This window comes from Lonchura striata, chromosome 18 (assembly GCF_050655825.1).
Source record: "Lonchura striata isolate lonStrDom1 chromosome 18, ASM5065582v1, whole genome shotgun sequence".
Taxonomy (NCBI): domain Eukaryota; kingdom Metazoa; phylum Chordata; class Aves; order Passeriformes; family Estrildidae; genus Lonchura; species Lonchura striata.
Genome location: NC_140720.1, coordinates 12,295,077 through 12,307,783, shown reverse-complemented (window position 1 = coordinate 12,307,783; position 12,707 = coordinate 12,295,077). Strand labels below are relative to the sequence as shown.

At 50.6% G+C, this 12,707-nt stretch overlaps 1 protein-coding gene across 10 annotated transcripts in view; it reads right to left on the bottom strand.

The window, feature by feature from the left end:
- Positions 1 to 12,707, bottom strand: part of MYOCD (myocardin) — a 203,364-nt gene that overhangs the window by 30,901 nt on the left and 159,756 nt on the right. The window contains exon 1 of one of the 10 annotated variants that reach the window (XM_085556519.1): positions 2,601 to 3,203. The exons of 7 other annotated variants lie outside the window; for them this stretch is intronic. In XM_085556519.1, coding sequence (XP_085412645.1) covers positions 2,601 to 2,655 — 55 coding nt within the window. In that variant the 5' untranslated portion in view covers positions 2,656 to 3,203. Of the gene's footprint in view, positions 1 to 2,600; positions 3,204 to 12,707 lie in introns of those variants that run through there. 2 more of the 10 variants (XM_085556524.1, XM_085556525.1) reach the window with 2 other exon arrangements.

Below are 12,707 nucleotides of genomic sequence, written 5' to 3'. Positions count from 1 at the left end.
ACCATCTTCTAGCTGCCACCTCCTCACTCCACATTCTTCCTGGTGCATAGCACAGGGATGAAAGAGGTTCTGGGAGGAGGAAAAACAAGTAATGTACCTGCAGCTCCCCTAAACACACTCACAGAGCTCCTTCAGCTGCTTGGCGTGTGCAGGCCAGGCAGAGACAGCAAAAGTTTAGTTATTAAGATTTACTTCAGCCCTCTTCAATATTGGCCTGGAATCCTTCAGAAGGGATTCAGGCTCATCATGAGTCATGGAGCACAGCTAATCCTTCCCAAACCTGGGGAGCAAACAGCCTCACACCTGCTGGCTGAGAGCGTTCCCAAAGCGGTGGCGACGGCTCCTTGGGGGTGATGGCATTTTGGGGTGATCCCTCCTGCCTCTCTGCAAGCTACACATCTCTGGAACTGCTGCTGTCCCCTCTCACAGCCCTTGAGCCCTGCAAGACAGTGTGGGGCACAGCCATGGGCTGTTTGAGGCTTTCAGCCCTCTTCCAAGCGAATGGAGGATGGTAAATCCAAGCCCTGCACCTCCCGCCATCCCTGTGGGGCTTTACAGCTGACAAAGCCTGCACACGGAGCAGGACATCACAGGAAACTGTGCCACAGAGACTTTGCAAATAAAAAATAGTCTATTAAATATTAGCTGTTTTTTTTTATCCTCTGTCCCCCATGTTATTAAAAATCCAGCACAGACTGGAAGCAGCTTTACTGACTTATTTGGGTTTCTCAGCATGCTGGTCTCCTCCCTCCTCACGCACTGTGACAACCAGGGCTGTGCTGTGGCCATGTCCCACGTTAGCAGCGGTCACAGCCTTGGGGACAGCGAGGTGCAGACACACATTTGGGAATTTGGTGAGCCCAGCTCTAACAAAATCAACAGGCAGAGAAACCTTGTCAAATGGGAAGCCTGCCTTTCACCAGGCCATAGCAAGGGACAGCAGTTGTGGGAATAAATCATGAACCAAAGAATGCCCCACAAATTAACTGTCCTAGAAATGCTGAAAGGAACGAGAATTTATGGATGCAAAGACCCACAAAGTTTACTTTTCTTGGAGAATCATTTGAAAAATATGTTTAGAGAGCCTGCTGTTGGTTCCATAATAAAGCCAGCTTACAAATAAACCAGAAATGAGCCTTAAAAACAATCCTGGTTCATTTGAAAAGAATGCAGGGACAATGCACAGCCCGTCCTCCGCTCCTCAGGGAGGTGGCAGTGTTGCTTTGTACATGCCGGAGGAATTGTTACAGTCTGAGATTTTTTTTCAAATGAACAGCAGTGTACCATAATATACCAACAAAATTTAAGGAATGACTTAATCTAATGAAATGTAAGATCAGAGCGATATGGAAACCACACCAAAGATCTGGACCCAAGCTTTGTATAATTCAGCCAGACTAGGACACTTGTGTTTGCACACACACTCTGGGGTTTTCAACCAATTGCCAACTTTGTATTTGCTGAGAAAACAAAGTTTAAGTTGACCACCCAGCTATCTAAGAGATCCTGATAACACCACTCATGTCTCCCATCAGTACCATAAATCTCCCATTTCATTATCTACAATGAGTAAGGAGGCAAAAACACACACGGCGTGGGTGACGTGCCAGACCGGGTGCATGCTCCAGCGTGACTGCCCCGTCTGGATTGAAAGCATCCCGTACAGCACATGCAGCTGATTTATCTGCACATCCTCACAGATAATATTCCCAGGGAGGACTTCACCTCTGGGAAGGTCAGAGAAAGCACCCCGAGAACAACTTTTTGGGGCATTACTGTTAAAATTTACGAAGTAACAAGTCAAGTTACCCACTCCCAAGGAGAGCATACTTACAAGAGGTGCAGCCAGTGACTAAAGGCATGAACATCCAGCAGAGGGGCTGCTCTAGGAGCGGCTGTGCCATAGTTCACCTTCACTCACCTTCACTCAGTGAACGTCCCCGGAGCAGCCCCTGCCTGGTGCTTCCCCTGACTCAGAGCTGGAGGCATGTTTTACTGCAAACCCTCTGCGAGCGGCAATCAATTGTGTGCCTCTGGTTTTATTTCTCTGATGATGTCACTTTAAATACTTTTCATGTTCCATTTGTTATTTTTACTTCTAAAAATGACGCATTTCTTCAAATTCATTTTTCTCCAATTAGTCACAAGTTAATGGAAGGAGCTCGGCTGCCTGCCTGTCAGAGAGGGTGTGAGGCCCGGCCTCTCCGGGATTATCCCACACAGACCCACAAGAGCACCTGGAATACACGGATGACATTAGGCACCTTGTTTATCCCAGATGCCCTTTTGGCTTCCTGCCCAAATCCTTCCAGCAGGGCCGGAGAGGAGAACCGGGAGCTGCAGTTTTACCGAAACAAACCACAGACACAAATCAAAGACAGCGAAAAACCAGGAGGAAGTTAAAAAAAAAGCAAGAGAGAGGAAGGGAGATGTATCTCTCCACTTGTGGAACAGCCCCTGTTAGAGCAAAGCCGTGACAGCTCTAGAACCCCTCGAGTCTTTTGCTCACATGCTGCTTCTGAACATTTAATGTAAAACACTCTGTGCCTACTGCTTGACAGAGAGAGAAGTTTTAAGAGAGTTCTCAAGGTTTTCCCTACCTGATCTGAACTTGCTCCGGATCAGCAAGGAGTGCTCAGAGCCCAGGAGAGTCATGGTGACTCAGGGACCAGATCCAGGCGCCCCTCACTTAAACCATCAACTCCTCCACGGGGAAAAGCCGAGCAAGCCGTGGCGGCTGGCGCTCAGGATTCATCCAGCTCTCCTGGACCCTCTGGGTGCTTTTGGAGCCGGCTGGCAAGGAGCAGCAAGCGGCTTTGTAAGGTTTGGTCCCATCCAGCAGTGGCCCTGCACAGACACCGACTGCTCCCCCTGCGCAGCGCTGCGCCGGAGAACGCGGAGCCAGCGGAGCCTCCTCCCGCTCGCATTTACCAGCAGCAGCCGGGTGTCCTGGCTGATCTCATCGTCTAGCGGGGAGCAGCGACTATCGGAAAGGGTCTTAGCAAAGACAGAAGTTTGATATCTGATCCTAATTACTACCGGCCGCACGCAGCCAATCGCGGCGCTGCCTGGGAGCGCCGGCTTTGGGAGCCGCTGGAAATATCAACAGAGCCGGGCTTTAACTCTTTGCAGCGTGCCGGGACACGGCTCCGCACCTCGCCGGGGCTCAGCTCCCACCGGTGGGCGAAGCCATGGGGTCGGCACGAGTGTCCCGGCCAGAGGATGGCTTCGGGAAGGTCGCTGCGCCTCGGATGCCACCCGGCCGGGGCGCACGGAGTGCCCGCACGGAGCACGGCGCTGCTCGGGGGGCACCTGGGCATCCCTGCTGCCGCTCAGGTGTGCCCAGAGCCCTGCTGCTCTGGCACACCTTTGCCAAGGGGTCAGCCACCAGGGTTATCCTGCCGTGGCACACGGACACGGCGATGGGAGGCTCCAAGCGCCCTGTGCCACACCATCCCAAGGGGGCTGCATCCCTCCCCACGCAGCAAACACGCTCTCAGAGGATTGCAAACACACAAAATAAAGAGGAACAGACCCTTTGAGGCTCCCCAAGCCCACATGTGGTTCACCTGAGTGGGTGATCTACTGGCACCTTATATTGTGTAATGTAAGGAGTAGAAGCCAAGCTAAGCCAAGGACAGATCTCAGCTTCCCTGACATGTGGGTCTCACCTAGGAAAGTGTCTAAATTCCCTCTAAGTCATAAAAATACTTCAGGTGTGGTTTGAAGTTTTGTTGGGATTTTTTTTTTTTTAATTTTACTTTATTTTAATCCCATAGTTTCTGGGAAGTACTCCTAAACCGTTTGGGATGGGGATAGGAATTTCAGGGCTTCTACACTCATTTCCTCAGAGGCTCTGATTCATCAGAATCCCAATACAGCAGAGAGCTCCTCGGGTCTCTCACCCTCATGTAGTCCATGTGATAGAAGCACAGAATCATTTAGGTTGGAAAAGCCCTCTAAGATCACCCAGGCCAGCTGCCAACCCATCACTGCCAAGCCCACCACTGCCCATGTCTCTCAGCAGCTAATCCACACATTTATTGTGTGGATTTATTGAACATTTATTGAACATTTCCAGGCCATTCCACCACTGCCCTGGATGGCCTGTTCCAATGCCTGAACGCTCTTCCATGGAAGAAATTTCTCCTAAATCCTGGCACGAGTCCCGACCATTTCCTCTTGGCCTATTGCTTGTTACCTGACAGCTGAGGTTAAGGAGTCTGTCCTGAGCTGAACCCCCTCCTTACCATGGGCTCGATGTGATTTCCTGCTCATGCTACAGCTGATGGATTGGATTGTCCTTAATCACTGGCAAGGGAGAAATTATTTAAATAAATTGATCTCCAAGCATTGAGCTGAGCTGGCAAACAGAGTTCTACTTTAAGTGTCTAGCAAGGTGGCCAGAGTCCTGTTCCTTACTAATGTTTCCTAAGAAATTTCTTCTCTAATGAAGTTAACATCACAATCACAACAAAGAACAAACTCTACATCTCAGCAGAACCATGCCATGAACAGCTCAGGGACAAGACAGGGCTCACTAACACCCTGTGTCTCAAACTGCAGGGTTTGGGGTTTTTTTGCTTTGTACTTTTTTGCTTTCTACTTTCTTTTGCTTTGCAAACTCCCGTTTGATTTACTGCTCCTGCTAGCCAAAGCTCCACTCAGGTATCCCTGCTTCTTTTGGAGTTTCCAATTTCTTCCTCTTTTCCTTTTCCTTTCTTTTCCTTGGGATACCAGTGGGGGATGGAGACACATCTTTTTTAGGAGGTGACACAGCCTATAACAAGCTCTAATTTGTTGACTCATCTCCGTAAATTGCTCAACTGCTGAACCCAGAGTCCTGAGCTGGTGTTTCCCTGTGATGGTTCTTACGTGAGGGTCAGCCCTGGACACGTACTCTTGGTGTCCTCAGGAAACAGGAAAGTTGTTTCTCCTAAACCCCAGAGGCCAGGACAGGACTGAGATTCCACCACAGATACTGAGCCCTTTGCCTGGCTGCTGCCTGCTTTAGGTAGCCCAGAAATATTCCCACCAAGTCCTCGTGAGTCTCCAGAGCTGTCGTTGCCCAGCCCTGGTGTCCTGGCTGTGTGTGCACTACAGTTCAGCTCTGAAAAGGGCCTGGCCACCAGCTGCATCACCCCCTGTCTCTGGAAGGTGACACAGGCACACAGGTCCCTGCAGAGACCACAGCTGCCACCCATTCCTTGTTCCCAGCTCTGCTATATCACCTCTGTTGTAAATGAGCTCATCTTGGCTGCACCGAATGAAAGAGTGAGCCTTAAATGCCAGAATAAATTAGTCATGGCAGGGAATTCCTTTGAACTGAGAAGTCACATCCCAGAATCATAAGGATATCAGATCTGAGCTGCTCACCAGCTCCCAGGAAGACATCCCTTCTGATCTTCCAACCCACCCTATTGTTTATGGGACTGATTTCTTTCAAAGCAGATTGTTTGTTTGTACGTAGATTTGCAACTATGGGAAAAAGAACCAAATTGAGCTAAAGTTCCAGTGAAACCCCTGTGGGGACTCGGAGGGGTCAGTGTGTGACAGCGTCTGTGCCAAAGAAAGGGAGTTTCCCCAGACCTGGTGTTCTGCCAGTCATTCCTGCTCAGACTGTCCTCTCCTGTGGGAATGAGACTGGTTTGTCTTTGATTTCTTTTCTCTAGCACCTGGCAGCTCCATTTGGAAAAGACCCCTCCTGCCATGGCCTTATTTCTTGAATCTTCACACCATGCTTTGCAAAAAGACAGATCTGATGTCTGACCTCCCCATCCCGTGTGCAGAGTAGTGATAATTTGCTGTGTGCTTGTGCAGCTGCTGGTGTCCAGGGTCCCCTGGGGAGGGACAGAGCTGTACTGGCACACAGCTCTGTGCTGAATGTCCTCAGGCTGGCACAGCTCTGAACCCTGAAGGAATGGGAAGGCTGGAAAAAGAGTTGCTTTTACAAATCTGCTGCTCAGGAGGAGTGCATTCTTCCATTCATACCCGATACAGAGTATGGAGCAGTAGCCAAGGGCACAGGGAAACCAGTGGCCAAGGCTCACAAGGAACTCTGGACATCCTTTGGAGAGGCCAACAGCCAGGATGTCATCGTTGTGATAGAGAATGGAAGAAGAAATCTTTCCCTGAGAAAGAATTTTCACTGAACTGGCCATTAGTGGATTTGGATTCAGTGCAGATATGAACCTCCTGCTCTGAGACTGCACCAGCAGAGCTCCAGCTCATCATGGCCTTGAGGAACCTGAGGAGAAATTATCTTCTCTTGGCGTGCCTGAGACTTGGAGGTGATTTGCACAAAAAAGACCTTGTGGCTTTCACATGGCAAACCATCAGGATATTCCTCTCCACAACCTGGGACAAACAGAGGCTTTCTGAGCTGGAGCTGGTGAGGCAGCTCAGAGAGATCCTGGCTGTGTCCTAGCCCAGGACATGGTCAGGGAGCTGGGAGCAGGGATGGTCCAGTCCTTCACTTCTGATAGCACCTGGTAAGCACCATCAGAGCAGCATTCCACTGGATGCTGAATATCCTGAAATATCTTGAAATAATATCCTGAACTTGACACTGTCTGCCAGGCTTTTAAGTGGTCTGTCCCCACCCTATCTCCCCACAGAGCTTGAGGGCTGGAATTTATGGCAGAGATGTTATGAGCTCTTCCAGTTCAGACAGCAGACAGCCTTGCTTGAATTGGAGCTGTGAACTATTTATCACAGCAAGCATCCAGGCAAGGTTCTTCAATTTATGAAGGCCCAGAAGATATTATGCAATTGACAACATGAACACAAAAATACTTCTGCACTTTGTTAAAGCTACTATTAAGCTGCCTGATGTTTTCATCATAATATTTATTTCTTTGTAAATACACTAAATTCTCCAATCCCGACTGAAAACAGAAAGATCAGAGAATGAATATAGGGAGACGACATAGCTGTTTAAAGATTATGTAAAATGTTTTTTACTAGCATAAATATTTGATTGTGAAACTCTGGCTGTTGTGTTTACTGAGCAGGGATGTGCAGTGAGTGTGGAGAGCTGCCACAGCCAGGCACCATGCTGGAGGCTGTCCCATGGCCCCTGTCCCATGTCCCATGGCCCCTGTCCCGTGTCCCATGTCCAATGTCCCATGTCCCATGTCCCATGTCCCATGTCCCATGTCCCATTGCCCCTGTCCCATGTCCAATGTCCCATGTCCCGTGTCCCATGTTCAATGTCCCGTGTCCCATGTCCCATGTTCTATAACCCATGTCCCATGGCCCTGCCTGCTCCTCCCCGTGTGCTCCAGGCTGCAGGGACCCTGGGTGCACTGGCACTTGTCCCTGAGTGCCAGCTCAGGGCAGATTGTCACTCCACTGACTGCAGCCACTCCACCAACCCCAGGAGCCTCAGGACAGAGGGCAGAGGGGATCAGAGCAGGGGAAGGAAAAGTGAAAGGCTCAGGGCCTGAGGCTGGTTTGAGGGAGGTCATGGGAGGGGTGCTGCTCTCCCAGTGCTCAGGTCAAGTGGGCTGTGCTGGCAGGAGCTCAAGGCACTCAGGGACCTCCTGTGTCCCATGCAGAGCAGGAGAAGGGCCAGGCCAGACTCAACCTGTGCTGTCCCGGCATGGCATGTGGGCTGGGAGAACCAGGAGCTGCCTCCTGACTCCTGGGACACCAAGGTCAGGGCTCTGGCCTCGCTGGGAGGTCCACCACAGCAGCACTGCCTGCCCCGAGCGTGGCCCTGGGGTGGACTCACAGGCAGTGGAGGGTCTGTCTCCCCTTTCCCTGTGGGGAGGAGAACTGGGGAAAAGCTCTGTGAATTCCCTGTGGGCACAACTCATGGGGGTGTATAGTGAGTGGGACTGTGAATTTCTGTGTTTCACAGCTGGGGCAAGCAAATTTCTATTTTAATTCACATTAAAATGACATTCTGGGGATGGTTTCCCAATGGAGCTGGTGATTTGCTCCCTTTGAGGGACTTCTCTCACACCCGCGGCTGTTCTGATGTCTCGGGATGCTCCCAGGTGCTGAGCTCCCCTTGAAGGGATGCCTGGGGCAAGCCTCAAATGCTGCAGCCCAGCACAGCAGGAGCTTCCCCCCTTCATCTCACCAGTGCCTCGTGCATGGTGCAAACCAAGCCTAGAGCTGGCTGCCTGTGTCCTTCCTTTGTAGCCAGCCCCACTGCTCACCCCAGCAAGGCTCCAAGCACGCCTTCCCAGCCCCAGGCTGTGCTGCTGGATGCCCTGAGTGCTGTCCTGTGGCTCTCCTGCCTTTACTGCCAGCCAGATGTGCACCCCCTCCGGGCAGCCCTCACCCCCAGCCTCTGGCAGAGCATGAGGAGGGTGAGGCCAGGGTGATGTCCCCTGGAGCAGACTCCCCAGCCAGCTGCACTGGGGAGAGCAGCTGCATGACCAGTGCTGGGGGCAATGGGGAACATGCGAGGCCAAGCCTGGTGTGCTGTGGAGCAGCGAGGAGCCCTTGGCTGCTTTCTGGGTGGCCAGTGCAGGCAGGAAGGGTTTTGTGCCTGGTCTGGCTGCTCCAAGCACTGGTGACTCGGTGGCTGGCTGGAAATGAGGGAGAGAAGCAATGGCAGTGCCAGCATCACCCCCAGACCCCAGATAACCCATTTTGCTGGCCTGTGTCCCCCTCACCCTCCACTCTGGGGGTGTTTCCAGAGCTCCTTGGCAGCGCAGGTGCCAGAGGGGCTGCGCCAGCCCCTTCTTTGGTGCATGGAGCAGCTGGATGCCCAGGCAGTGCAGACACTGCCAGGCTGTGCAGCTCGGTGGGACGAGTCTGCAGCACCCTGAGAGCCGAGGAGGCTCCACAGGGCCTGGCCAGGGGTGACCTGGCTTCTGTTCCCTCCGCAGCAGGACTTTGGGCAAGGCACGTCTCTCTTCGGTTTCCTTATCTCCAACTGGCCATAATGAGGCTAACCCCTCTGTAAAGCCCTTGGAAATCTCCCACCGAGCAGGGCCAGATAAGAGCTGTGCTGCTCTAAGCCCTGCAGCAGACTGAGAGCTCGAGGCTTCCCCAGAGAGCAGCCTGCACATCCCATCCCTGCTCCCGCTCGCTGATGTTCCCCGCTGCCCACGGAGCCATCGCCTCTGCTGTGGTGGCCCAGCCCTGGACAAGGAGAGCGTTTTGGGGAGGGACACAAAGCAAAGCTGGGCCTGGCTTAGTGGCGAGCAGAGCTAAAGCCCCAGATATACATCGGATGGGCTGGGAGCATTATGTATTCCTGGAATGCCTTCTGGTCTTTATTAAAATGAAACCACAGCCAGCCCAAGAGAGCTCATCGCCCAGGCACCAGGCCAAGTATAAGTTACTTCTACAAATATTTATTTAACCATATCAATGACAAACTCTTTTGTATAAATGTTTTTATTTAATCATAATTTACCAATTATTTTAAATCAATTGTTTGCCTGGTTTCTAAACACTAATCAAGAGGCTTGCATTAGCATTACTCAGGCGGATTAGATGCATTATTTCGCTGAATCTTATGCCACGGCTTGCCTGCCTTGGCCATGGAAGAGGGTGCAGATGGATCCCAAATTTCACTCAAACTGTCAGATTCCTGGAGGAGCGTGCATGCAGCACTGCCAGCCCTCCCCACCCAGGTGACCCCTGGGCTCAGCCGAGTGCCTCAGGCACAGGGATGCAGAGACACTGATCCCACCTGGTGCTCTCAGGACAGGACTTTCTTCTGGTCACCCTGGGCCCTGTTCTCATGGAGATGTTGGCCCCATCACTGATGCTTTGAGTGCCCTGCCCTTCCCCTGTTTAGCCCTTAGACCTGAGCCCAGAACTCCCACTGCTGTTCCTTGGTGTCCCCTCAGCCCAGCTCTGGCTGGAATACATGAGCATGGCCATGGTGCCTGGGGGCAGAACAGGAGCCAGCTCTCCCTCACACATGGACCTGCTCCAGCCCAAACCTCTGCTCCTGACATTAGACAATGCTGAAAAACAGAGAATCTGCTCTTCTGCAGGGCTCTGCCTGCTCAGGAGGACAGCGAGCTGTGGTGAGGGCACCCACAGAACAGCCTTAGGGAGCATCTCATCCTGCGCAGCCACGCAGACCTGGGGCAGGAACAGGAATCTGCTTGTTGCCATCTGCATGTGCTGTTTATTTATAAAGCTCCAGGCTGCTACTGTCCTGCACCTTGGCTCGCTGCTCGGCAGCTCCTGCTGCAAGCTCCGTGACGCAGGGCTCTGCTCAGCATCTGCCTCCCCAGCCCGGGAGCTGCCAGCTTCCCCAGGACCCATTCCCCCGCTGCTCTCCACAGGGCACTGGCCTTTTGCTGCCAAAATCCCCCTCACAAGCTTTTTTTTTTTTTGCTGTCTCCCTCCACCACAGTCACTGTCTGCTCAGAAGCAGGAGCGGTGCTGCTCATGCTTTACCCCACTTCCAGCAGCCTGCCCAAGCCTCCCCTCGGGCTGTGCTACTCCAGGAGGAGAGAAAGCAGAGATTTTGGAATTCTCCCTGATGGGGAGGGGCATGGAGATGCCAAGATTTGCAAATCACAGACTTGGAGATGAATAACCCGAGCACAGACTTGGTCACGGCGCTGCAGCAGAGACCCAAAATCACCAGCACGTTTCTTCCAAGATAATTAAACCCCAAACAAACAAAAAGAGGAATTGGGCCAACTTGGATAGAACCACGGTACTTACCTACTATTTTAAAGAAGACAAAAATAGAAATCAGTGCTGTATATAACCTTGTAATGTTTATATTTGGTTTTTTCCTGACTGATGAGAAATAGAGGTGCTGCTAGAGCCCGAGTAGTGCAAACATGGGCTGTGTGTTCAGCTCTACAACCAGAAAATATCACAGCACTGGGGACAGGAGCTGCCTGCTGCTGGCTTGGGAACACACAGGGAAGGTCTGTGAGATGCTGTGTAAACTCAGACCTAAAGCAGATAAAGGGGAAACTCCAGGAAATAAAATAATTCTGCACATTGCTCTAAAAAGCCTTCCAGTTCTGAGGGAAAATGAGCCAAATGTGTCTGGTTTATGATCTCTCATTTCTTACAAATGTCTTTTTAGAAATTAACTAATTTTTTTCCTTTTTATTTTCCTTGAAAGTACTAAGGGATTTTTTCAGAGCCTCACACCCCTGGTTGAGAAGGAAGAGACTGAGGAGTGCACAGAATCCCTGCTGGCTGCGGATGCAGTTCCTCCCTTGCAGGTGGGAGTGGCAGCCATGGAACAAGCAGGGGATGCCTTTAGCCCCTGCTCTGCTGTAAGAGAGGTTTCTCTGTGAGAGCTGCATCCATTCTTCCTGACTGGACTAAAAATTAGATTAAAAATTGTGGGAGTCTAGGGCATCCCTGTGGCTGCCCTGGCAGGTCTGGGACCCTGGCAGGGGTCAGGAACCCCCTGGACAGAGCCCCCAGAGACACTGGCTGTGATCTCTGCCCATGGAAAAGAGTTTTCAATCTTACAGGGTGAATTGCAAGCTCTGAGTGTTTAATATAAGTAATAATTAAGTGTGGCACGGGTGCAAAAGTAAAATTTTAGGATTCCAGATGAGGGGTCCAAAGGGGACAAGATGGAGGAAATTGGGTGTGCCTTGTCCTTTTTCTCCTTCTTCACACCCTCCATGTCTCACTGTGGTGTTGGCATTTTTCTGTTGGTTCAGGCTGGGGACACACTGTCCAACGTAGGTGACAGATATTGGCACGTTCTTGTAAATGCAGCCCAGGGAGTTTCTGGTATTTAATGTTTGTCACATCCCACTGAGGGCAGAGCCCCACACGCTGCCCTGCAGGACAGAGCTGGGCAGGGAAGCAGAACATGTGAGAGATAAACAGAATAAACAACCTGGAAACCAGCACAGACCAATTCTGGCTTCTGCTTTGGCAGTGGGGCTGACAGACAGAGACTTTCTACAACCTCAGAATCATCAATACCACAGATTCCAACAAAAAATGAGATGTGGAGTTCAGCTTTTGTCTTGTGTCACAGACTGCAAGGTGTGACATTTCTTCCTGACCAAGATCACGGACAAGATAATGTGAAGATCATTGAAGCCCTTGATCCACTGCAACATCTGAGTGTGTTCAGTGTGAAGACCACAGGAGCAGGTGGCACAAAGGGATAAAAGAGTTTGAAGCCACAGTAAGGAAAAGAAACTTCCTGGTGGTGATCTACAGGACAGGCAAAATCCAGTGAAAACCATCTCTGTTGTGAAACAGCAAATACTTGTTCAGGACAGGGACAACTGTAGAAAAGTAGATTTATTTATTTATATATATATATAGGACATTTATTCCAGTTTATTGTCTCTGGGGAGTGGGCCCCACGCCATGCAGCTTCAGACCCCTAATCCCAAACTGGTCATCCAGACACATCTGGAAATGTTAAATATAGTGGGGAGCAAGGAAGGATTCCTGGATTCTGGATTCATTTTGGGCTGAGTATTTACGTAAGATACTTTTCTTATCTTCCTGAACTATTTATAGTTTTGTTTGTATGTTTGGGACACAGACTATCCTACTATGCTTCAATAAATCTGAAATATCTTTGCTGACAAAAAGAAATGTCGTCTGCTGTTCATGGAAAGAGGGAAATCTTTGTATTGAGCTACTTGCACAGTTAATACAGTTAATATTTTAGCAAATGCTCTCTGGGAAGATGTTGACTCATAGAAATTCTTTTTTCTTTTATGAAAAAAAAAAAAAGAAGGTAAAATTTAATTGTTTGAGTCGAAGGGCATCCATAC